This window comes from Prosopis cineraria, unplaced genomic scaffold, assembly GCF_029017545.1.
Source record: "Prosopis cineraria cultivar Desert tree isolate PC_DT_omini unplaced genomic scaffold, ASM2901754v1 PC9, whole genome shotgun sequence".
Classification (NCBI taxonomy): Eukaryota; Viridiplantae; Streptophyta; class Magnoliopsida; order Fabales; family Fabaceae; genus Prosopis; species Prosopis cineraria.
In genome coordinates this window covers 16,484,068-16,507,512 of record NW_026555340.1, presented here as the reverse complement: position 1 = coordinate 16,507,512, position 23,445 = coordinate 16,484,068, and the positions used below count along the sequence as shown (strand labels likewise).

Genomic DNA, 23,445 nt, shown 5'->3' with positions numbered 1-23,445 from the left:
AAAATGTATCATCAAACAAGACTTTTCTAAGGGGTATTTTATCAAACATTTTACATACATGAATTTTCAAATTTTAAATACTCAATTCTTCTCTTCAAATCCCATCCCAAAGTTCTTCTAACAATTCAACAGCACCAAGACTCTTATAAATTCAGCTCATCTATGAGGTCATAGTCGCAGAAATAGAGAAAATGATCATTAATTTTTTTTTGTCATAACAATTTGTTGCACATATATTCAGCAAAGAGAGACACACACTAAAAAATTTAATTATCTACTCAGACACTCACGCATAAAATCATTAAGAAGGATAGCTCAAGGCTTCTCACGTTAACCCTCAACATTAACAAAAGTCAAAGAAAGAGACGGGACATACAGCAGAACAAGGAAGAAATTCTAGTATGCTGCACGAATCAAAAAGAGGAGCAAAGCTAACACAAACAGATCAAAAAGCAAAGGACTTACGAGCAGCACCCTAATGGCAGGATTCAGCTTTCACACTTACCCACGACAGGAACACGAATTGCGAGTGGCGAAGACAGACGAAGACGAGAAGAACAGAAGAGGACCTGAACGTAGCAAGGTGGCAAATAGCACCCTCCTTAGTCGGCGACAGTTGAAAAAAAAAGAAGAGAAGGACTTCGGTTGCTATAATTTCTGACGACAAATGAACTAAACAGCAGTTGAGGAGACTAAACAGAAAGTGAGACGAAGCAGGGGAGGGGGAGAAACAGCGATCTAGACTTCCTAGTGACGATGAACGACGGCTTACCCACGACCAAACCGGCGATGTTGAAGACGGTGGGGAAGGGAAGGAAGGAGAATGATGAAAAAAAATGAAGGATGAAGCTTCGCTTGATCTCTCCCTGCATCCAGCACTTGATCAGGATAAGGAGAGGAAAAGAAAATAAAGAAAATCGTAAGCTCTCCCTCTCTCTTCTGCCGCACCGACTAAGAAGATTCAAGAAAGTCAAATAATAAATTTATGGAAAAATTTACATAAAAAGTCCCAAAGCCTGTTGAGAAAATTTTGAAAGAAGACCCTATGAATTAATTTAATTTAAATAATAATAATAATTTTTTTATAATATTTCTAAAAATAAAGACTCTCTAATACTTTTCTATATAAATAAAATAAAACTAACATTTAATTAGAGTAATGTTTGAACTCTAGACCTCCATACATATAATCAGTATAAATCCCACTAAGCCACTACTCTTTATTTATCATAAAATCAAATTAATTAATTAACTAATTATAAATTGGAAGGAAATTTATTTAATTCAAAATTAAAGGTCATTACATTCTCCCCTCCTTAAAAAATTCGGTCCTCCGAATTTTAATAAATGCATACCTTAATCATTGAATAAATGCGGATACTTTACTCACATCTTACTCTCTCCTTCCTAAGTGACTTCTTCAATGGAATTATAAATACCATCTAACTCCTGAGGCCAAACAAGATAGTAAACAACAATATCTACTTTATCTAGAATCTATAATGGACCAATGTACCTCAGGCTAATCTTGCTTTTCTTCTCAAACCTCATCACACCTTTCGTAGGTGATATATAAAAAAAAACTTTGTTTCTCAACATGAATTCTAACTCTCTATGATAATGATCTACTTAAACTTTAGTTAAATTTGGACTATTAAAAATCTTTGTTTGATAACTTGCACTTTCTCTTTAGCATCCTACACCAAATTTGTCCCCAAATTTCTCAGGTAATATCAAACCATTCAATTGAAAATCTTCATTATTTATCTCATAACTCAAATATTAAATAACAATTTGATAACTATTATTATATGCATATTTCAATGAAGCCATTAGTTATCCTAATTCCTTGATATAACATCTAAAACTTGAACTATCCTTTCATATAGATCATTAGTTTGTGATAGTACCCAAAGTTCCTTGCAAAGCTTACTAAAAACACAAAATAAATTAGAGTTCTTGCTCTACAACTTGGATAGTAGGACTCTATGCAAGTTTACAAACTTTTCTAATCATTGATATGTTCATATCAATTTCTAATGCTTTACTTTAGCTTGCACACAAACTATCATGAGATGAAGTCAATTATATCCTTTCTCAAACTATCCTACAGTACAAATAGTTTATTTATTTTATAAATCTTGATACACCTTTGCTGACCTTATGAAGAATAATTGATGTACATTGAGTTAATTCCACTCCTTATAATAACATCACCTCAACCTAAGATATACATATTTTGCTATTGTCTCATAATGTTCCTTCCTAAGCAACAACAAATTCATCGTCAACTCATTTCCTTATTGCTACCAACAACTTGCATAGTTTTAGGTTTACAATTTGACCATCTATTTCTTTAACATGTAGTGTAGAACCAAATTGCCCACAAGTAAAACAATACTCAAATTTGAACTTGATTTCATTGCGCTCTATTTCATGAATCTCTTTTATCAATGATCTCCTTAATATTACTGCTACTACTACGTGCCAAATTATCCTTAAATTTTCTACTTAATATTAGCTCTATCAATCATGAAGAAAATAATACAATCATAATTATAGAGCAATCCCGTCATTCTTTTCCAAATTAAAACCCCTCTTTCCCTCATAGTAACTTTAAGTTAAATGCGGATGTTAAACATTCATGCAATTTTTAAAGACTTTTATCACAAGATTCACCCTCTATGAATTCTACTTTCTTTTGAACTAGCTTGTCATAAAAAATTCCACAAAAACCAATGATAATATCATGTTAACATAGAATTATAAAATCCAACGACAATATTGATAGTTGTTAGTTCTAAATTCCTTCTATCTCCTTTGATATGCTTAAATCCCACCTCCAGGCATAACATAAAAAGTTATTTGACACACCAATCTTCTTGTTTCAAGAATTCTGTAAATAAATATTGTTCTTTAAGCTCATGTAGTATCAAACATATGAATAAAGTTTATCATATTATTTTGAACTCCCTTTAAATACACCAAAATTTCCTCAATAATTTCTACCATAAATTTATTAAGAAAATATTTAAACATTATATTCCTCTAATTCATAAACATCACTCTTTCTTCTGCATTTACCATCAAAAGCCGTTTCAACTCACTTAGGACACTTAGAACATCTTATTAATAATCAATATAATTAGTTAGAAAACAATAAAGCTTAACCACTCTTCACCTAATTTAGCATGTTATGAACAGATAGTTAATCATAAAATTTAAATAATCATAATTTGAACTAGAAACATCCAATTGAAGCAAATTAAGACTTCTCGAAAAGATATATTCATGTCCTATCCACTGTTACAATTTCAAAATCATTGGAATCCATTTAGTCTATGTAAATCATTAAACATCAGATCCGGTACAAAATATCCATAACTGTTTCATAACAACTTCTTAGACTAATTTCAAAATTCATAAAATATTCTTTAGAACAAAAAAAAAATTAATATATTCGAGAGAATGAAACTTCCATATTTCCCTTAAATACGTGCAAAATTTCAGCTCAAACTTTAACCTTTAAGGCCTGTAACTGTAATCATACTTTTTACTACTCATTTGGTTCTAGTTTGAAGGATCAATTGCTTGAACTTACACTCTTTTAGAATTCTTCATCTTACACATATTTCTAATCACTCATATAACATGTAAACCTGATTCGATGCTTAAGATTGGTTTTATGACTCAAAATGACCACTTCACTTGCATTAACACAACTTTAAGTCATATATAATCCAATCAAACTATATGAACTCCAGAGTTTCACTTCAAGTCATAATTCAAGTTTCTCATCACTTAGGTTCAAATTCTCATTCCCATATCATACAAGACCTATTTGACCCCTAACAAACTCATTTGAATCATTATCATAAGCCAAGAGTCTAAATTTTTACACTTTATCCGACCACAATTTGTTGTTAGCCTAAATTTGGTGTTTCAACATTATAAACCTCTCATCCACATTATTGGCTCAATTAATCTCCATAATTCTCATTCGCACCTCCTTTTATTGTAATTTCATCAAATAAAGCATTTAGACACTTATGGAAAGTCATCAAAAAAATCCTTCCCTTTCCATTGATGGTAAAAGATTTAAACATTTGATCCATCAAAAATATCTCACTAGCAGGGTTTGCTATCATAATACCCAAGTATATATGACCATAATGAATTAAAATCAAACAATGCATGAATCTTGTGAGGACAAAATATAATAATACTTATAACTACTATACTATATAATTAAGATTCGTATTGAGCCATGTGAAATATAACCATGATTTCTAAATCTCTTCCTCGGAATTTCTTTTTATATAGTTTAAATGTTGCTCTCATAATTCAAGCCAACAAACACAGAACTTGGAAGAGACCAAATTAAGCCAAAATTCATACTACTTAATTTAAAACAAGCCTGTATTAAGGGTCTTAGAGTAGTACCAGTTTGATCAAATGCCCCAGTAATACTTGTGATCTTGTGTAATCTTCTTTCTAATATGAAAACAAAAATTGTTAACCTCAACAAAATTTGTAACATGTAAAAGAACATATGCTTCAAAAATAAGAGCATATTGCTAGATTGAGTTCAAGCTCTATAAGAAACTATCCAACTATAGATCCTTCCACTTAATACTTAATGAGTGGACAACATTTCTCACTATGCAAGAAGACCAAGGAGATGATTAACTCAAGACACAAAACTATATATTAAGGGAAGTCAATAAAAAAAGAAAGGAAAGACAGTTAAGGACCCTCTATAAGGCCTTCAATGATGCCTTGATTATGATTATGCCCGGGTTCATAATGATAATCAAGACCCCATTAAAGAATCCTTGCTCCACACAGCTATAGGAAACCTAAGCTCTGATACCAAACTGTCACACCCCAAAAACAGAACATGTTTGGCACAGAATATAGAGATAATAACCATATCCTAAAAGTCTTTACTCAAGAAATCTCTAATTTATAAGCCATGAAGACCTTTGATAATAAATTAAGTCATCCTCAATACAAACCATATGAACAAAAGATTTAATATCTAAAAAAAACAATAGTAGCAGTAAGGAATTCTCTTCCGATCAGTAAATAACGAAGTATAAATAATAAGGACAAGGACCCTAACTATAGCTTATGTGGAGCACTTGACATAAGAGATTTACTTTAAAGAGGTTTGATTTCAGCTTTTCATCTCAACTGAATATTACAACCCCTCAAGGATTAGCAGGAGGCACGACATCCACTAACATATCTGAGACCAAAATAATTATTTCCAGTGAATAACGTCCCAACAATAAACAATAAAACATAAATAAATAAAATAAAAAGTTTGAAATAGTTATATAAGTTAAATAGACAATTTTTGTAAAAACTTAATGAACTTCATAATAAAATGGCTCTATAAATTTTAAATAAAATCTCAAATCATTAAACTATCATAGCAAATAATAATATCACTTGATTTCAAGAAAGCACATAAATGAAATAAATATTTATAAATAAATTACTAAATAAAAACCAATAGAATATGAAATCATCATATGATTGGATTCATGTTTATGGGGACTTATTAGAACAATTAACAAATGTGGACACACAGTCCACGAGAGTAAATAACCAAACGCGGCTTATGCCACGAAAACAAATGTGGACACATAATCCACGAGGATAAGTAACCAAACGCAGCCGAAGCTACGAAACAAACGTGGATACACACAGTCCACGAGAGTAATGCTAACCAAACGCAGCTCAAAGCCACGAAATCAAACGTGAGTACAATGCTCACGAATAACCATCCCTCCGTTTCACGTGCGTTGGCCATCGCACGGGGCTAGCACCTCCTATAAATACCCTGCTAGCTAGGTGTACCATGGCACGCCAAGGGCTAACGGAACTGCCGTTAGCAATCAGTGTTCTGTATAAAGTCCCCCTTTTAAAACCATTTTCAAACATGCGAGAAAATCATCACTTTCAAGATACAGTCCTCATTCTCAAAATCAAACTCGCATGAATATTTTTAAGCTTTAAAACTTGCCAGAATTAAATTTCATATCCAATGCTCATGCTTGCATTTATTGAATAATCAAAAATTTTTGAAGTCGAACTCGTAAGAATCATTCTCTGTATCAATTCAATAAATTCTAGAATGAAAATTCCATAATTAAAATCCAAACTTGTATTTAGTGATAAACTAAAATTATCAAATCTGGTAAAGGTAACTTTACAAAAATAAAATACTTTAATCAACAAAATATCCAATAATCATATTGTTGCTGTAAAAAGGATTTGTATAAAAATGTAATATTTCAGTATAAATTTTATTGGAATATCAGTTGGGACGCTATCCACTTACCTAAAGAGTCTTCAAGTGTATAACTCACTTTCAACTGGTCCTCTAGTACGATATTTGACCATTAAATTCCTAGTACCCAGTAACACTATTGTTATTCATTTATAAACTTTATATTCAAGACTTCAATCTAAAATTCCAAAGAGGTATCACAAATAAGTCTCAATCTCCACTTTTCTCAAACATTGTATCAACATTTTGCAAACACGAACTCTTTAACTAATAAATTTAGGTTCTTTTATCCAAATCTTATCCCAATCATTTTCCATAAAAAAAATTTCAATGTCAATACATGTTTAAATTGATCAAACTTCTTCTTCAACATAAATTAACTTTAATACTCAAAGAAAATTATCTCCCAACTTCACCTTACTCACAGTAGATAGAGAAAAAAAATCCATAATCTTAACCAATAGTTTCTCAACAACCATATATATCCAAAGAATATTTTTATTATCAAATTCCTTTGCCACCTTCAACTTAAACTCAACTTAATAGTGTTTGAGTCAATCATTCCTCTCACCATAATTACTAAAATTTAAGCAAAAATGTATCATCAAACAAGACTTTTCTAAGGGGTATTTTATCAAACATTTTACATACATGAATTTTCAAATTTTAAATACTCAATTCTTCTCTTCAAATCCCATCCCAAAGTTCTTCTAACAATTCAACAGCACCAAGACTCTTATAAATTCAGCTCATCTATGAGGTCATAGTCGCAGAAATAGAGAAAATGATCATTAATTTTTTTTTGTCATAACAATTTGTTGCACATATATTCAGCAAAGAGAGACACACACTGAAAAAATTTAATTATCCACTCAGACACTCACGCATAAAATCATTAAGAAGGATAGCTTAAGGCTTCTCACGTTAACCCTCAACATTAACAAAATCAAAGAAAGAGACGGGACATACAGCAGAACAAGGAAGAAATTCTAGTATACTGCACGAATCAAAAAGAGGAGCAAAGCCAACACAAACAGATCAAAAAGCAAAGGACTTACGAGCAGCACCCCAATGGCGGGATTCAGCTTTGACACCCACCCACGGCAGGAACACGAATTACGAGTGGCGAAGACAGACGAAGACGAGAAGAACAGAGGAGGACCTGAACGTAGCAAGGTTACAGAGAGAACCCTCCTTAGTCGGCGACAGTTGAAAAAAAACAAGAAGAGAAGGACTTCGGTTGCCATAATTTTTGACGACAAACGAACTAAACAGCAGTTGAGGAGACTAAACAGAAAGTGAGACGAAGCAGGGGAGGGGGAGAAACAGCGATCTGGACTTCCTAGTGACGATGAACGACGGCTTACCCACGACCAAACCGGCGATGTTGAAGACGGTGGGGAAGGGAAGGAAGGAGAATGATGAAAAAAAACAAAGGATAAAGCTTCGCTTGATCTCTCCCTGCGTCCAGCACTTGATCAGGATAAGGAGAGGAAAAGAAAATAAAGAAAATCGTAAGCTCTCCCTCTCTCTTCTGCCGCACCGACTAAGAAGATTCAAGAAAGTCAAATAATAAATTTATGGAAAAATTTACATAAAAAGTCCCAAAGCCTGTTGAGAAAATTTTGAAAGAAGACCCTATGAATTAATTTAATTTAAATAATAATAATAATTTTTTTATAATATTTCTAAAAATAAAGACTCTCTAATACTTTTCTATATAAATAAAATAAAACTAACATTTAATTAGAGTAATGTTTGAACTCTAGACCTCCATACATATAATCAGTATAAATCCCACTAAGCCACTACTCTTTATTTATCATAAAATCAAATTAATTAATTAACTAATTATAAATTGGAAGGAAATTTATTTAATTCAAAATTAAAGGTCATTACAGGTAATATATTGACGTACTAGTATGTACAAATATTTCCTATAGCATTATCGTTTAATCTCAGCTGTCCATTTCAAATATACATCCTATGGCTAGTATTTCATATCGATATGTTGTAAACCTATTGGTAGGAAACTGAGGTTGTGTCAACTAGACAGTTACCTTGTCTACACCAAAACTATATTCCTTCCCTTGGTATCTCATAAACACTTGTCCGACCTTAAACCTTAACCCTAATATCGGATTGCACAAGTCACTCTGATACACAAACCAATACTTGGTACCCTTTTGAAGCCGGTATTGTAGAAAACAAGTATGGTAAGGATATTAACAACATACTGTAAGGTAATGAATCATACAAAGTAAGGTCACGAACAAGTCATTCTAATAAAGAGACCAACACTTAGTAATTTTTGAAGCCAAAATTGTAAAGAATAAGTAGGGTAAGGACATTAGCAATATATTGTAAGGTAGTAAACCCCACAAAGTAAGGTCACAAACAAGTCATTCAAACATAACATTAAACAAGCACTTTAAATTTTGTCCTATCATGTAAAGTAAGGTAATTAACATGTAAAAAGTAATTTTATTAATAAATGTCAATTACATTGTAGATAAAGGATGAAGTGATTTCATCCAAGTACTTTGTCCAATCTTTGAACAAGTACCCAATTGAAATCCTTTTCCTTTGCCATATAAATGCACTTTTTTACAAAAGGCATTCTATACCATATAAAACCCCTTTACAAAAAGTAACCTATAAGATTATACCCCTTTATAAAAAATGACCCATGTCGTTTACCCCTTTACAAAAAGCAACCCATGCCAAAAAATTAATGGGTTGTGTGGATCCATATAATAGCTGCCTCTTAACATTCTAAAAAAATAATTTATTGGGATACATATAATCATGTTCTATGTTCATAATCATGTTCAGCTAGGACTCGAGTTCTTGCAAGTCCTCATAGTATGATTTTGCTCCCTCCATCTTGAACAGTGATACACCCTTCTGTCTTAGAATTGGGATTCAACCCTCTGAGTTCTTGGCCTTCCAGGAGGCCAGGTAGTCGAAGGTGGTTGAAGCAACATCGTATGTCTATAGTCATCATAATTTAGGATGTCTGGTACAGGAATATAAGTCTCAACTAGAATCATTGCCTTGCTGTAAATCTTTTCGTGAGCTTCTTTTATCAAGTACTTGTCTACATACTCATATACATTTCCATAAAATGATTTAATTATAGCACAAGCGTGCAAGCAAGGCACTCCATTCATATCCCATGCTTTGTATGAGCAAATATGGTTGTTAAGATCGATAGTCAAATCTCCTTTTTGACCACTCACTCTAAATATATCATTTTTATAGTCTTGTATACCCATTTTGTCAGATCATATCACATTCTCTATCAATTTAGCCTCAACACTTGGTACCACACCATTTTTCCAATTCTAAATGGCCATCTTGTAGGCACGCATTTTCTTAGCTAATGTTTCCCTGTGCATATATATCGACATAGGAATATTGTGCTTCCTATCTTTCACCAACCAAGCATTGAATGATTGCGCAAGGTTGGTTGTGATGTTGTCTCATCTCTTATGCTCGAATTAGCTTTGTGCCCACCTTTAGACATCACCCTGATTTTCAACCCATTGTGCTAATTTTGGTGAAAAATGCATCAAGTTACCCATTCTTGTATCAAACTCCTTAGGATGCCTTGCATAAGCAACTGCATCTAGCAACTTCAACATTATTTCCTTTACTAATCCTGTAGCCTTTCTCTTTCCCCTACTCAATTTTAAAAATTCATTACTAAAGTTTTCCTTCACATGTTGATAATAGTATGCATGTCGCTCCCTACTAAATATAGCTCATTGCACTTATTATAGATGGATGTTTATCAAACACAATTGTTAAAACCATATTACCTGTTATCTCCTTTGAGTTGTGCAAAAACCATATCCAATCATCAAGAGTTTCACTACTAACAATCATATAGGTAATAGGGAATAATTGAATGTTTGCATCATAGGTTTGGGCTCCTAGAAGAGTCCCCTTGTATGGTCTACTCAAATAGCATCCATCCATATGAATAATAAGCCGGGTACCTTCTAAAAACCCATGCATACAACATCTATATGCAATGAACAGTCACTCAAATCTATTCTCAAATGAAACAACCTATTTGGCCACTATCCTTGGATTGACTTGTTGTAGCCTTTCACATATCCAAAGCAATAGCATATAGTAGACTCTCGGGATACCATGGATGCTTACCAATGCCCTTTGTTTTGCCCTATAGGCTTGTTGATAGCTTAGTCTTACCTCATAATCTCTTTCCAAATCTTTTATTATCTCATTAGATGGCTTGTCAATGCTGGACCTCAACTCATCTACTATAATTCTAGAAGTAAGTTTGCATCTCTTATTGTGTCCAACAATAAGATTGTCTTGTGCATCATGCATATGTTCTAGTACTAACGATGTTATATGTAACCATGTACTTTCCTTACTCACTCGATTAGCTGAGAGTTTCCAGAGACAATCCTCTACCTTACACGCTCATTCTCTTCCTATTGTTCTTCATGAACACAAATGGAAAATTGTAAGCTATGCTATATTTAAGCAACACACCTTTAAATGCATCTCCATAAGGGAATGTCTATCCAACCCATATAATCAAATCCTTTCACTTCCAAGCATTCATCTTAAGGATTGGTGTAGGCAAACTTTGTTCACTTAAGCTTTCAATATTGCACAATCTTTGTGAGCTCTAAATGTATGTTGATACTTTGTAAGGGTAAGGGAGAAGGAGTACTTGTTGTCATAAAATTGGGAGGATTTACTAGTACAAAATATGAAATTTAAAGGGTACTTTCTATCGGTTGGAAGGCAAACGGTGCAGAAAGTTAAGGCGGTGGCATTTTTATAATTTCAACAATGCATATTATAGTTTTTACACCGGGTGAAAAGGAAATCACTGTAAAAAAAACTTTCTACAGAAAAAAACTACTTTATATAATGAATGGTGTCTACCTGCTACAGAAAACCAAATTTCTACAGCGAGTACACATCACCTGCTGTAGAAGAACCTTTCTACACCTGCTATAGAAACTCTCTTTTCTACAACGGGTGAGCTTTACCCACTGTAGAAAACTACTTTCTTCAGCAAGTGAATAGTCACCCGCTGTTGAAAGTAGTTTTTCTATAGCAGGTGACTATTCAGCCACTGTAGAAAGTAGTTTAAATTTTTTTCTCTCCTACTCATTTTTTCTTCAGCATGTCTCCTCCCTTATTTCCTCTTCTTTGCGCCTTCAAAAGTGTGCTCTCCTTCCTCCTCTCCCTTGAGCTTAACCGACGCCCTCTCCCTCCTCCTTTCCAACAGTATCCCCCTTTCCCTTGCCTTCCTGTATCCTTTCCCCCATCACCCTACCACTCCCTCCCCCTCCCCCTCCCCTATCGATCCCTCCCCCGCCCCTATCCCCTCCCCCTGCCGTGCCCCCTCCCCCATCCCCTCCACCTCCCCCTACCGCTCCACCCTTCCCCCTCTTTAGTGTCATTTCCTTTGCATTCCCCTCCCCTTACCTCTACCACCTCCTCCTCCTCCCTTCCTTCTCCTCCCACTGCTTGATCCTCCTCTTGTTGCTGCCGCCACTCTTGATTGATTAGGTATGCCTCTTAATTTTTGTAAAGATAATTTTTTATTTGATTGTATTTTTTTGTTAATTTTTTTAATTTATTAGGATGATATGTGTATGTATATATATGATGATAATGATATTGATTATTATTGAAAGTGCTGTTAGTGGCTTCATAAAGCCTTAAGTTGGTACATGTGATCATTAATTTGGTTTAAAATTATAATTTTTTCTATTAAAAATTTTTAAAAGTCTTGGGAGGTCTAATTTTTAGGGGAGATTCTGGCAAAATTTTTTAAAATTTATTCTTTCCTTTAAATTATTTAAATTTATTGTTATTGATATTGATTGTTGTTGGAAGTGTTGTTAGTGGCTTCATAAAGCCTTAAGTTGTTGCATGTGATCATTAATTTGGTTTAAAATTATCAACTTTTTCTATTAAAATTTTCTAAAACTCTAGGAGGTCTCATTTTTAGGGAAGACTCTACCAAAATTTTTTAAAATTCATTCTTTTCCCTTGAATTGCTTAAATTTAATTTTTAAGAAGGCCTCATTAGGTTGTTTGCATGTGGTCATTTATTTAGGAATTTAGATTTTTGAAATAGTTTGAAGGTAATAACAATAGTTATATTCTTTAGGAGTTGACATATAGATTGTAGTTAAATGAATGCTAGATGAACAAGTGATGAGTATGATAATAGGGTAAAGGAATTTTTAGAATTTGCTAAGAAAAATGTTGTTGACAATAGTGTAAGGTTCTATTATCCTTGTGTTAATTGCTTGAATGAGAGGAGATTAGGTGCTGTCGAAATAAGAGAGCACTTGATTTGTGATGGGATTTGCAAGAAATATATGGTATGTATTTGGCATAGTGAACAATTGGAAAATTATAGTAACACGTCTAAATATGTGAAAATTGATAATCTGGATGATGAAATAGATATGAATGAAAATTGATTAGAGGATATGATCTATAATGTTGGGGAAGAAGCTTTTGAACGAGCATATGTGTATGATAACTTGTGCACTGATGTGGAGAAGCCTCTATACTTGAGGTGCACTAATTTTAGTTTGTTATCTAAGGTGTTAAAACTGGTTGCCTTAAAGGCAAGAGCTAGGTGGACTGACCAAAGTTTCACTTGGTTGCTAGAGTTACTTCAAATAATATTGCCAAAAGGAAGTGTGCTACCAAATTATTATTATGATGCCAAGAAGATCTTATGTCCAAGGGTATGAAGTATAAAAAAAATACATACATGCCCTAATGATTGTGTGTTGTACCAAAAAGAGCTTGAAGGGGAGGAAAAGTGTCCGAAATGTAAGGCACCATGGTACAAAGAGAAGGGGGCTCCTGTAAAGGTCTTATGGTATCTTCTAATTATACCAAGGTTCAAGCGCTTATGTGCAAATACTAATGATGCGAAGAACTTGATATAGCATGAAAATGAGAGGATATCTGATGGAAAACTTCAACATCCAGCTGATTCTCCTCAGTAGAAGAAAATTGATCAATTGTTTCCTGAATTTGGCAATAAGCCAAGAAACCTGAGGCTTAACTTTCTATTGATGGAATGAATCCTTATGGTAGTCTCAGTAGTATACATAGTTCATCGCCTATTCTTTTAGTGATTTACAACCTATCACCTCAACTGTGCATGAAATGAAAGTACATGATGCTATCTATATTGATTTCAGGACCAAAACAACTTAGAAATGATATTGATATTTACCTAAGATCTTTAATTAAAGATTTGAGAATGTTGTGGGAGGTAGGTGTGGAAGTGTTTGATGCAAATTAGAAGGAAAATTTTAAGTTACATTCTATAATCTTTTATAGTATAAATAATTTTCCTACATATAGGAATTTGTTCGGCTATAGTGTGAAAGATCGTAAAGCTTGTCCAATTTGTGAAGAAAGCACAAACTATCATCAATTTCAACATAGAAGGAAGACAGTCTACCTTAGCCATCGGAGGTTCCTTAGATGAGATCACCCTTATTGTAAATTGAAAAAAGCTTTTCATGGTCACCAAGAGCACAATCATGCTTCGGATGCTTTGATTGGGGATCAAGTGTTTGAATGGGTGAAAGACATCAATATTGTCTTCGGTAAGACCAAAAAGAATATTAGTACAAAAAACATATGGAAAAAAAGGTCTATCTTTTTTAACCTTCCATATTGGCACAATCTTGAAGTGAGGCACTGTATTGATGTTATGCATATGCAGAAAAACGTGTGTGATAGTATTATTGGAACACTTCTGAACATACCAGGCAAGACCAAGGGCGGTGTGAATGTAAGATTGGATTTGAAAGAAATGGGAATATGACATGATTTATACCCGAGACCAGAAGGTAAGCAAACTTATTGTTCCCCAGCCTCTCATACATTATGCAAGTTCTGAGAAAATAAGTTTTTGTGAGTGTTTACGTGGAATTAAAGTTCCTTCGGGGTATTCTTCAAATATTAGGAAGCTTGTGTCTATGAAAGAGTTAAAACTGGTAGGCTTAAAGTCTCCTGATTGCCATATCTTGATGCAACAACTATTACCTTTGGCGATTCAAGGCATAATGAAAGAAGATTTAAGACTTACAATAACTAGACTCTATTTCTTTTTCAATGCTTTATGCAGTAAAGTTATTGATCCTTGTAAACTAGAAGAGTTAGAACAAGAAGCATGTATGATTTTGTGCTAACTTGAGATACATTTTCTTCCTACATTTTTTGACATTATAGTTCACCTAATAGTGCATCTAGTGAGGGAGGTAAAATTGTGTGGCCCTATTTATTTACTATAGATATACCCAGTTGAGAGATACATGAAATTACTAATAGGTTATGTCAAGAATCCATATCGACCCGAAGCATCAATAGTTGAAAAATATGTTGCCGAAGAAGCCTTGGAATTTTGTTCTAATTACTTGTCAAGTGCAGAATTAATTGGACTTTCTAAATCTTGTCATGAGAAGAGGCAATTAGGTCAAGGCACACGTGGAGTATCAGTAAAGAGCATGAGTCATGATGAATTATAAGAAATACATTTATATATTTTGAATAATATATGATGAAGTTAAAGATTACATTTCTTCTCACAAAGAGCTTCTAAAGGTAGAAAATTATCAAATAAGAATGACTGAACAAAGGTTATTGAAAGAATATAATAAGACTTTTATAGATTGGTTCAAGCAAAAAGTTTTGAATGAAAATAGCGTTTGTGATACAGTTAAATGGTTGACAGGATTGATGTTATATGTTGGAGTGTGTATGATATTAATGGGTATTCTTTCTATACAAAGTCCTTGGATCAAAAGAGTACAGTGTAAAATAGTAGGGTTATGATAGTAGCTGAAGCTGTTCACTTCTCTAGCTCAAAAGATAAGAAACCTAAACTAGCAACAAAGACTTATTTTAGGGTTATTGAACAGATTTGCGAGGTTGATTATACAAAATTAGAGTTCCTGTTTTCAAATACAAATGGGTTGACATCAACAGTGTTTATGATGATAAGTTAGGATTTACAATGGTTGATCTTAAAAAACTAACATATGGGGATGAATCATTTATCATGGCAAACTAGGCTAACAAGTTTTCTATGTGACAGATCCAAAAAATAAAAATTGGTCAATAGCACTAAAAGGAAAAATGGTGATTGATGGTGATTATAATCAAGAATCAAGCTTTGATATTTCTAAAATCCATACTTTCTCATCAGGGCTACCAATTTTGAATGTAGTAGATGAAGTAGATGACGAACATCTCACAAGAAGTGATCACTATGAAGGGATATAGGAGAATATCCCTATATGAATTTAGTTTTTAAATTAAAGTATGTTTTCTAAGTTCAATTAAATTTATATTATATTTTTTAACTATCTTATATTTATTTATTTTTCTATGAATTAAATTTATATTAAGTTTAATTAATTTAATTTATATGAATTAATAGGAACATGGAGTATCAGAGTGAACATGGTGATGACACTTAGAGCTAGCCCACTATTAGCCAGCCATTTGGTGATAACTTTAGTTAGGACACCCCTAGTGAGAGCCAGTTTGTGAGGAGAGGTAGATGTAGCACAAGATTGAAAGATTTGACATTAAGTAGGAGTGCTGGGCATAGGTTACCAATTCAATTTGATCGAAGATGAAATCCGATAGGGGAACACAAGGCCAAGTTTGTTAGTTTTCTTGGCCTCCTATCTCGTACCAAGCCCCCTATTGTATTTGAGGATTGGTCTAATGTGCCAGAATGTATGAAGGACTAGATATGGGAAAGTATTTAGGTACTTAATTAATTTATGCATGTAGTTATATATCATTGTTAAATTGCTGATTATCATCTTGCGTTTTAATTGTAGCTCATATACGATGTTCCTTCTAATCAAGATTGCCAACACAGGTTGATTTCCTATTGTGAAACATGTTGGAGAAATTTCAAGACTGATCTTGCTAGGAGATATATCCATATTAAGGTGCCAGAAGGTCAAGCTCGTCCTAATCCTCTCGACACATATCATTTCCTTGATGAAGATACTTGGCAAGAATTTGTTAGGATTCGAACTTCTAAAAAAGCTTTGGTCTAATGATTTCTAATTGATTTAAGTTTTGTTTAGTTTTACTTCAACTATAAAATTTAAAAATCATTTTTTTACTAGGAAAAATGAGCTAAAGGGCAGGAAATTGCTCGATAGAATCAATGCCCCCACACGCTATCTCGTGGGGATTATGCTAGGGCTGATAATATATTGATGGTGGAGAAATAGAAGAAGAGGAAGAAAAAGCTAAGTCCAATTCTTCCATACTCCTTTCTCTACCATCCCCTATCTCCCGAGAGGAGAAATGGAGATATGGACACTAATACAAAAAAGGAGGCAAAAAAGGCTATACAAGTAAGATGGCATACGAGATTGCTGAGAGGATTGTAAGTAATATTATTATTTCTTGTCCCTTTAAATCTCTATACAATTGTATATAATATTAATTAAGATTGTTATTTTTATGTTATAGGATGCTTTTAAGGAGTAACAAGCCTAAGAAAGTTTCATTCTAAAGGGCAGAAATGATATCTTGATGGTTGCAATAGGAAAACCAGAGTATCTGGGTTGTGTGAGGGGGATTGGACATAGTGTGGGCATAAGAGACTACTTTGGAGCACCTTTACGCCCCAACTCAGGAGGTGTAGTGACTAGAGAAGAGCTTGAAACAGTGATATCCATTGTGAGATAGCAGATTGAAGAAGAGTTTGAAGCTTTATTCGTAGCCCAACTTTTACAAATGAAGGAGGAGATGATGAGCATGATGAGCTCATGACAGAGATGGCTACTAAACTAGTTCATACGTCTCTTGGATTTCATAGCACAAAAGGGAGTAATGTTTTTGAGCGTGTGTTAGAGGGTCCTTCTAATGACAACATTGGTGAACCATGTGAGATATTTCTAGAAGATCCTGATAGACGCTTGGTTGCTCTTGGTAGCATTTACAACTTAGGGTTAACCATCCACCATAAGCAAATTCAAGATTATCAAGTAAGAGTAGTGGTTGAAGATCCAAAAGTGCCAAACGCGTTGGTTCTATTCCCTACTAATAAGGTGAAGACTGTAGCAGAAGATGTTGGCAATTTTATCCTGTGGCCTAAAAGACTTGTGAATATGGTTCAAACTGTGGTATGCAATTTTATTATGTGGCAGCTTTCTTAAAATGTTTTCTTACTAACTATTTCTTTCTTTTTTATTATGTATAATAGCTTTTCTCACCAAATCTCCTGAAACTTCCAGAACCCTTGTTAACTCCACACCAACAAATGATCTTAATGGTGTATGATCCATCATTCAAACTCAAAGATTTAGAAATGGATCTAGAGGTTGTGGGTAAGAAAGACACGATGTGACAATTGAACAGGAAAATTTTCTTGGACTTTTGTCAAATAGTTAGCTTACCATACCACACATTGAACTATTTATGATGTAAGTTTGTGTTTCTTTAATGAAATTAACTTAATGATCAAGTCTAGTGATTTTACACAATTGTATTGTTGTAGGTACCTTCATCATTTGTGCATCATATCGGGCAAAGGTAATAAGTTTGGATTCCTTTGCCCATATCAAATAACAGAGAAAGGGAATACTCTAGAGTTAAGGGCCCAGTATCTCTAACAAAGAATATGTGAAGTTAAGAAAGATGTTTTTATGGCTCTATACATGGATCAATTTGTAATTAATAGTTTTTTCGATGTAGATTTACTTTAACTCATCATATTTTACAGGGACCATTGGTAGTTGTTTGTTCTTTTAATGAAGAGCAACATTATTGTCTTCTTATGTTCCGTCCATTACAAACTTGGGAAGGAAATGAAGAAGAAGATAGACTCATAAGTACATTTGTGCAAAAATATTTAATATAATTTACACTAAATATTTTAGTTACTAACTTAGTGATTTTGAACATAGAGTAATGAAAACATATCAAAATGTGGTCTTGCAAAAGCACCAACATGAGTTCAAGGATCTTACATGGATCGAGCCAAAGGTAATGCTATACTTTATGAATATGTTCAATTACTAAGATTTTTTATTAATTTCTTATGATTTTTTCTTATACAAAGCTGTAGATAACCAATAAAGATGAATTTGTGTGGCCTATATGTGATAAGACATATGCTCAATATTATCACATTAGCCATGACTGAATTTACAAAAGAGGTAAATATATTTTTAAGAATTTTATTTTATTATGTTATTTGAGAGTATGTAATAAGTCTCTTTTATAAATTATATTTTAGATGTTTGACAATTTGGATCCATTCCCCAAAGCTAAATTTGAAGATATCCGTATACGTTAGGAAACTTATTTTGGGGAGAATTTGTGAGTTTTGTAGAAAGTTTCATACAATTTAAGAAGTTTGTTATTTGTAGACAACTTGTGAAAACATTTGTTGACACAATGTTTTGGATAGCTCAATATATAGTTTTTAGATAGTTTATAGATAACTTTGAATTTTGGATAGTTATTAATTTAATTTTATATTGAAAATTATAAATAAATTGTGCTGTCTGATTTGGCTGTGGTAATTTTTGTATATAGAGTAGGATAAATTTAAAAATATGGACGTTTATTTTTAAAACAAATATGCTTTTTACAATGGCTATTACCATAACTAGTATAGAAATTACTATTTTACATCGGTTAATGTAAAAATTGGTATAAAATAGCAAACTTTCTACAGCGGCTAGAACACAATCGACGTAGAAAATAGACTTTCTACACCGACTGGAACACAAGCGGTGTAGAAAGTCTTTCTACACCAGTTTCTATAGCGGTTGGAAAAGAAATTGCTGTAAAAATTGCTCTAGTTTTTAATTTTTAAATCGTTGATCCATTTTCTACATCAGTTATGGTTAGCCGATGTAGAATCTGTATTTTTTATAACCATCGTATAACCGAATCTACATCTCCTGTAACAACATCACCTATTTAACTGCTATAAAAAGTCATTTTTAACCACTGTAAAAAGTCATTTTTGTAATAGCAATTCAACTCTATTATGCTCCATCAATAAGTATGAAAGAAATTTATAGTGTATGTCAACCAGAAGGAGGGAAATTAACAATTGCATTAAAATTGACAACTTACTTCTCTTGGAACTCCAACTGGGATGTTTGTGCAACGCATACATGACCATTAGTTTTGTTCTCCCTAATTACTTCATCTACTCTAACATCATCGACAAGATCTAATAATGTATCTCCAGCTGGGATGACTTTGTATTTCATACAAAAATCCTTACATTCAGGCCATAAATTATTCGCTATGATACTTCTCACTCATTCATATGTTAGCCCTTTAGTTATCTATCTTCCAAGTACAATACCATCCTTATAAATAACACTACCACCTACACTTTTAAATCCCCCCTTAACATGGAAGATGTTGTACAGTTGCTTCTTTGAACAAGTATCCATTTATAATGAGACTCTGCATATGTTAACATTCAAATTTAATTACTTAGGAGCACTTTATAATTGGAAATGTAAACAAGTACATTAAGCATATTTACATGAACATTGTAAAATGAAAAAAATTTTAGCTAAGCAGAAAAGTTTTCTACCACAACTTAAAGAGAATATACATTTATAATGTTCTAACCACCTATCATTTAATGTAATGAAATGAAGTTGAGTAGTTATGAATATCACGGGTAGTTTTTAATGATGAAGCTGTACCACCAGATCGTATTTACTCTTCTTTCTAACTAGAAAAAAAGTTGTAGAATAGATGAGGGGACAAAAGACAAGTCAAAGGAAGGGAAGATAGGTGTAATCCAATCTTCCAAACTTGTGTTTCCAACTCCAAATCAACTATACCAAAAACCAATTACACTTTCATAGAGATTAAATCATAGAATCATTAGTTAACTTACCAGCTTGTGATGTTGGAGAAGGCCAAAGAGGGGAAATGGGAGGAATAGAGTATTCCCGTGCTTCTTTACTTCCACCACAAGCTTTATTATTATTTATTTTCTCTCTCCACAAGGCAACTTTGTCATTTTACTTTCCAAATTAATATCAGATGAGTAACCCCCGGCTTATAGTGATATATCACATATTTAGTAGTCTTCTTTTTTATTATGTTGCGTTCGAGGGTCCTTAGTGAAATTTTCCCATAAATTAATGGCAAGGCAGCGTTGTTCATTTTTTAAAATGTTGAGCAAAATCATGTCTTTAAAAATGTTAGTATATCAATTGCACCTTTTTAAAAATATTTGGGGTAGATTTGTACTTTAGCCTATACATCTTTTAATATAACTTTGTAATTTCATAATTGTGGACTTTATAATCGTTTAAAATTTTATCTACTTTAACCATCTCATTTTCTTCATGTTTTCACATTCTATGCCTTTGTTACTCTTGCCCGTCGTTTGATCTCTTGTCCTCTTTTCTCACTGATTGAAAAACAGAAATATAATTGTCACTTCTAATATTTCATTTCTGTTTTGAATTTTAGCTCATCTCTGATTTACTTTTAAAATTTCTTACACTACCTACATAAAGAATTTTAAATATATAGATTTTAAATGTGATATTGTAAATCTAAAATTTGAAATTTAAATTCATCAATCCAAATTATACTTAAAGGTAATTAAGTTGAATTAATTTTAAAAGAAGTGATAATTTTTTTTAACATTTTAAGATGTATACAAATCACTCCTTAATTACTATTTTTATCCTCGTAAAGTAATTAGAAATATCCTGTAGTTTGATTTAGAGGAAGTATAAAATAAGAGATAAAGGTGAAACTTTTATTTCATGCCAAATGTAGACAAACTACATCCAGATCGATCATGCAACAAGTCGATCAACGAGATCAGATTATATAAAATATGCGACATAAAATATTTTATTTTATATATATATATAATATGCATAATACTTTATCCAGAGCCTCCAAAAACGATCTTGAGCCTCTTTGCTTCGAGAATATTAATGAAAGTGACAGCTGTTATCAGTTGAGTGGTCAAATTACTTTGGAACAGTGCGAAGTCCACAATCTGGATTCTAGGGTTTGAACTGCTGTAGCCTGCAATTCCCACTGATAGACTTCTACCTGAAAATAAAAGAATATGGTCATAATTTAAGAATGTTCATAATTTGTAAATCATAATTTATTTATAGATAATGAAACTTAAACTTTCATTCCTTCAAGTTTTCTTTAGTTATCTTCTCTTTAAACAATAAGGACTAAATTGATAACTGAGATGAATTTGAAAAACTAAAAATTTCATTATCCTTATTCATACAAATCAACAAAGAAAAAAAAACTTTAGAATAATATTAATATTGCATATGCAGAATGCATGCATCGTCTCTAAACTCTTTATCTTCATAACTTATATATACAGTATGAAATTTGGAGTTTTGTTGTATTATAATCAACAAGCAATTTACTCTTGAATACCCCCTAAAATTTTAAACTTGTGCAAATAATAATCTTTGTGTCGTGTCACACTCCATTATTTAAATGACAAACAAGTTAAGGATAAAGAAATCATTCGTATGAATTCAAAAATTTGTAGCTATATATAAAGGGGACTCAATGGTTAAGTTTAAAGGTTAATAAAAATATGTGCATTTAAAGGAGTTATGTACAAATCAATTTATTAATTAGTTTTATGAGAATGAGATTTATGCGCCAAAATGTTGAATTAATAATAGTTATGGTTTCATAAAAAATAAAAAAAAGTAAATTACAAATATTGATTCATATAGTTGTAAATAAAAATCAAAATTACAAAAATTTGAATTACATTTAAAAATTAAATATTTTATTCACAATAAAAATTCTTGATTTTGCACTCATTGGAATTGATATTTACAACATCTTATCTCTAAAATAAATTAGGGACAATGATAGTTAAGTCCCTAATAAAATTTTCTAAAAAATAAGTTATAAATATCAATTTAAATAATTATAAATTCAAGATTTTTAATTATAAATTAGACATTTAAGTTCTAAATGTAATTCTCAATTTGAAATTATTTGCACTGATGTATTTGTAATTCTTTTTCTTAAATTTTTTTGTCAGAGACCTAATTGTTATCAATTTGATCTTTTGAGATGCTACGGTTATTCTCTCAAAAAATTATCAAAGAATTGATTATCATTATTAATTCACTCTTCTCAAACCTAAGTTTAATTCATCCTTAACTTTTATGAGAATCCAACAATTAATAATCACTGCAATTGGGGGAAAAAAAGAAAGGACTTTCAGTGACCACTTTCGGCAATCAATGCTGCAAGTCTAACCTTCTGCAACAATATAATATACCTACCTTCATTGAGTTGGAAGTGCAATAAACCTTGAGGAAACACAAAAACATCTCCAGGGTTGAGAGTTTTCAAATACACAACGTTGTCTGATGAAATGAATCCAGCAAGCATCTGGCCTTGCATCACATAAAGAATTTCTGTAGCATCAGGATGTGTGTGAAGTGGTACAACACCATTTGCTTCAACATCGACGCGAGCCATTGAAACACTTAGACCATTCAGACCAGGAATTTGTTGAACGAACGCTGTCGTTTCACCAGTTTTGAAAATGTTTGCCGTGTTACTCTTAACACCTAAAACAGTTCCATGAAAATCATTGGCTGTCACGTTTTTAGGGTTCTTGCAGGAATATCCTGCAGGATCATAAGGCAGTGAAAAATCTGCAACACAAAAATCAAACACAGATGGTTCAGAGGAAGAGAATGAAAAGAAAAGGCAAAAGATGAAGATAATGGGAATGATCATCTTCATTTTTGTGCTTGATGTGTATGTGTGTTTCACCAAGATGTGTTTTCAATAAGGAGCTTCGTCACTTTATATATATTCTCCTGTCTTACTAGGGTGGAAAGAAAGTTTCCTCTAATTCTTATTATAAGATACTTTTATTTAAAAAAATTGCTCCTTAATATAAATAACTTGATGGGGTATTAATAACATTTTTTTAATATTATATACCCCTTTCTAAACTCATTAATTATGAGAGATAATGTAATACATATTTAGTATTTTTTTTCATTTAAATAAAGGTAAAATTAGAAGTTTATTCCATTTTAATCACCTCTTCT

At 32.4% G+C, this 23,445-nt stretch overlaps 2 protein-coding genes across 7 annotated transcripts in view; both read right to left on the bottom strand.

Moving 5' to 3' along the window:
- Window positions 1-8,131, bottom strand: part of LOC129319921 (uncharacterized) — a 29,703-nt gene extending 21,572 nt beyond the window's left edge. For 3 of the 6 annotated variants that reach the window (XM_054965031.1, XM_054965030.1, XM_054965032.1), the window contains exons 1-2: window positions 7,360-8,131; window positions 4,444-4,494 (exon numbers count right to left, since the gene is read on the bottom strand). In XM_054965031.1, the coding sequence (XP_054821006.1) occupies window positions 4,444-4,494; window positions 7,360-7,548 (240 nt within the window). In that variant the 5' untranslated portion in view covers window positions 7,549-8,131. Of the gene's footprint in view, window positions 1-465; window positions 570-4,443; window positions 4,495-4,663; window positions 5,252-7,359 lie in introns of those variants that run through there. The other 3 variants (XR_008595558.1, XR_008595557.1, XR_008595556.1) reach the window with 2 other exon arrangements.
- A 13,132-nt stretch (window positions 8,132-21,263) lies between these two features.
- Window positions 21,264-23,131, bottom strand: LOC129319452 (germin-like protein). The gene is made up of 2 exons (XM_054964522.1): window positions 22,663-23,131; window positions 21,264-21,436 (listed from the first exon to the last, which is right to left on the bottom strand). Exons 1-2 carry the CDS (start codon window positions 23,129-23,131, stop codon window positions 21,264-21,266), a joined length of 642 nt encoding a protein of 213 aa, XP_054820497.1.
- Between the last annotated feature and the right edge of the window lie 314 nt (window positions 23,132-23,445).

Bases quoted from the DNA above. Each gene is read 5' to 3' on its own strand.
- LOC129319452 (XM_054964522.1), bottom strand. From the start codon at position 23,131: ATGAAGATGATCATTCCCATTATCTTCATCTTTTGCCTTTTCTTTTCA. The intron at 21,437-22,662 runs GTAGGTATATTA...TTTTATTTTCAG, and splicing joins GCACTTCCAACTCAATGAAG to GTAGAAGTCTATCAGTGGGA.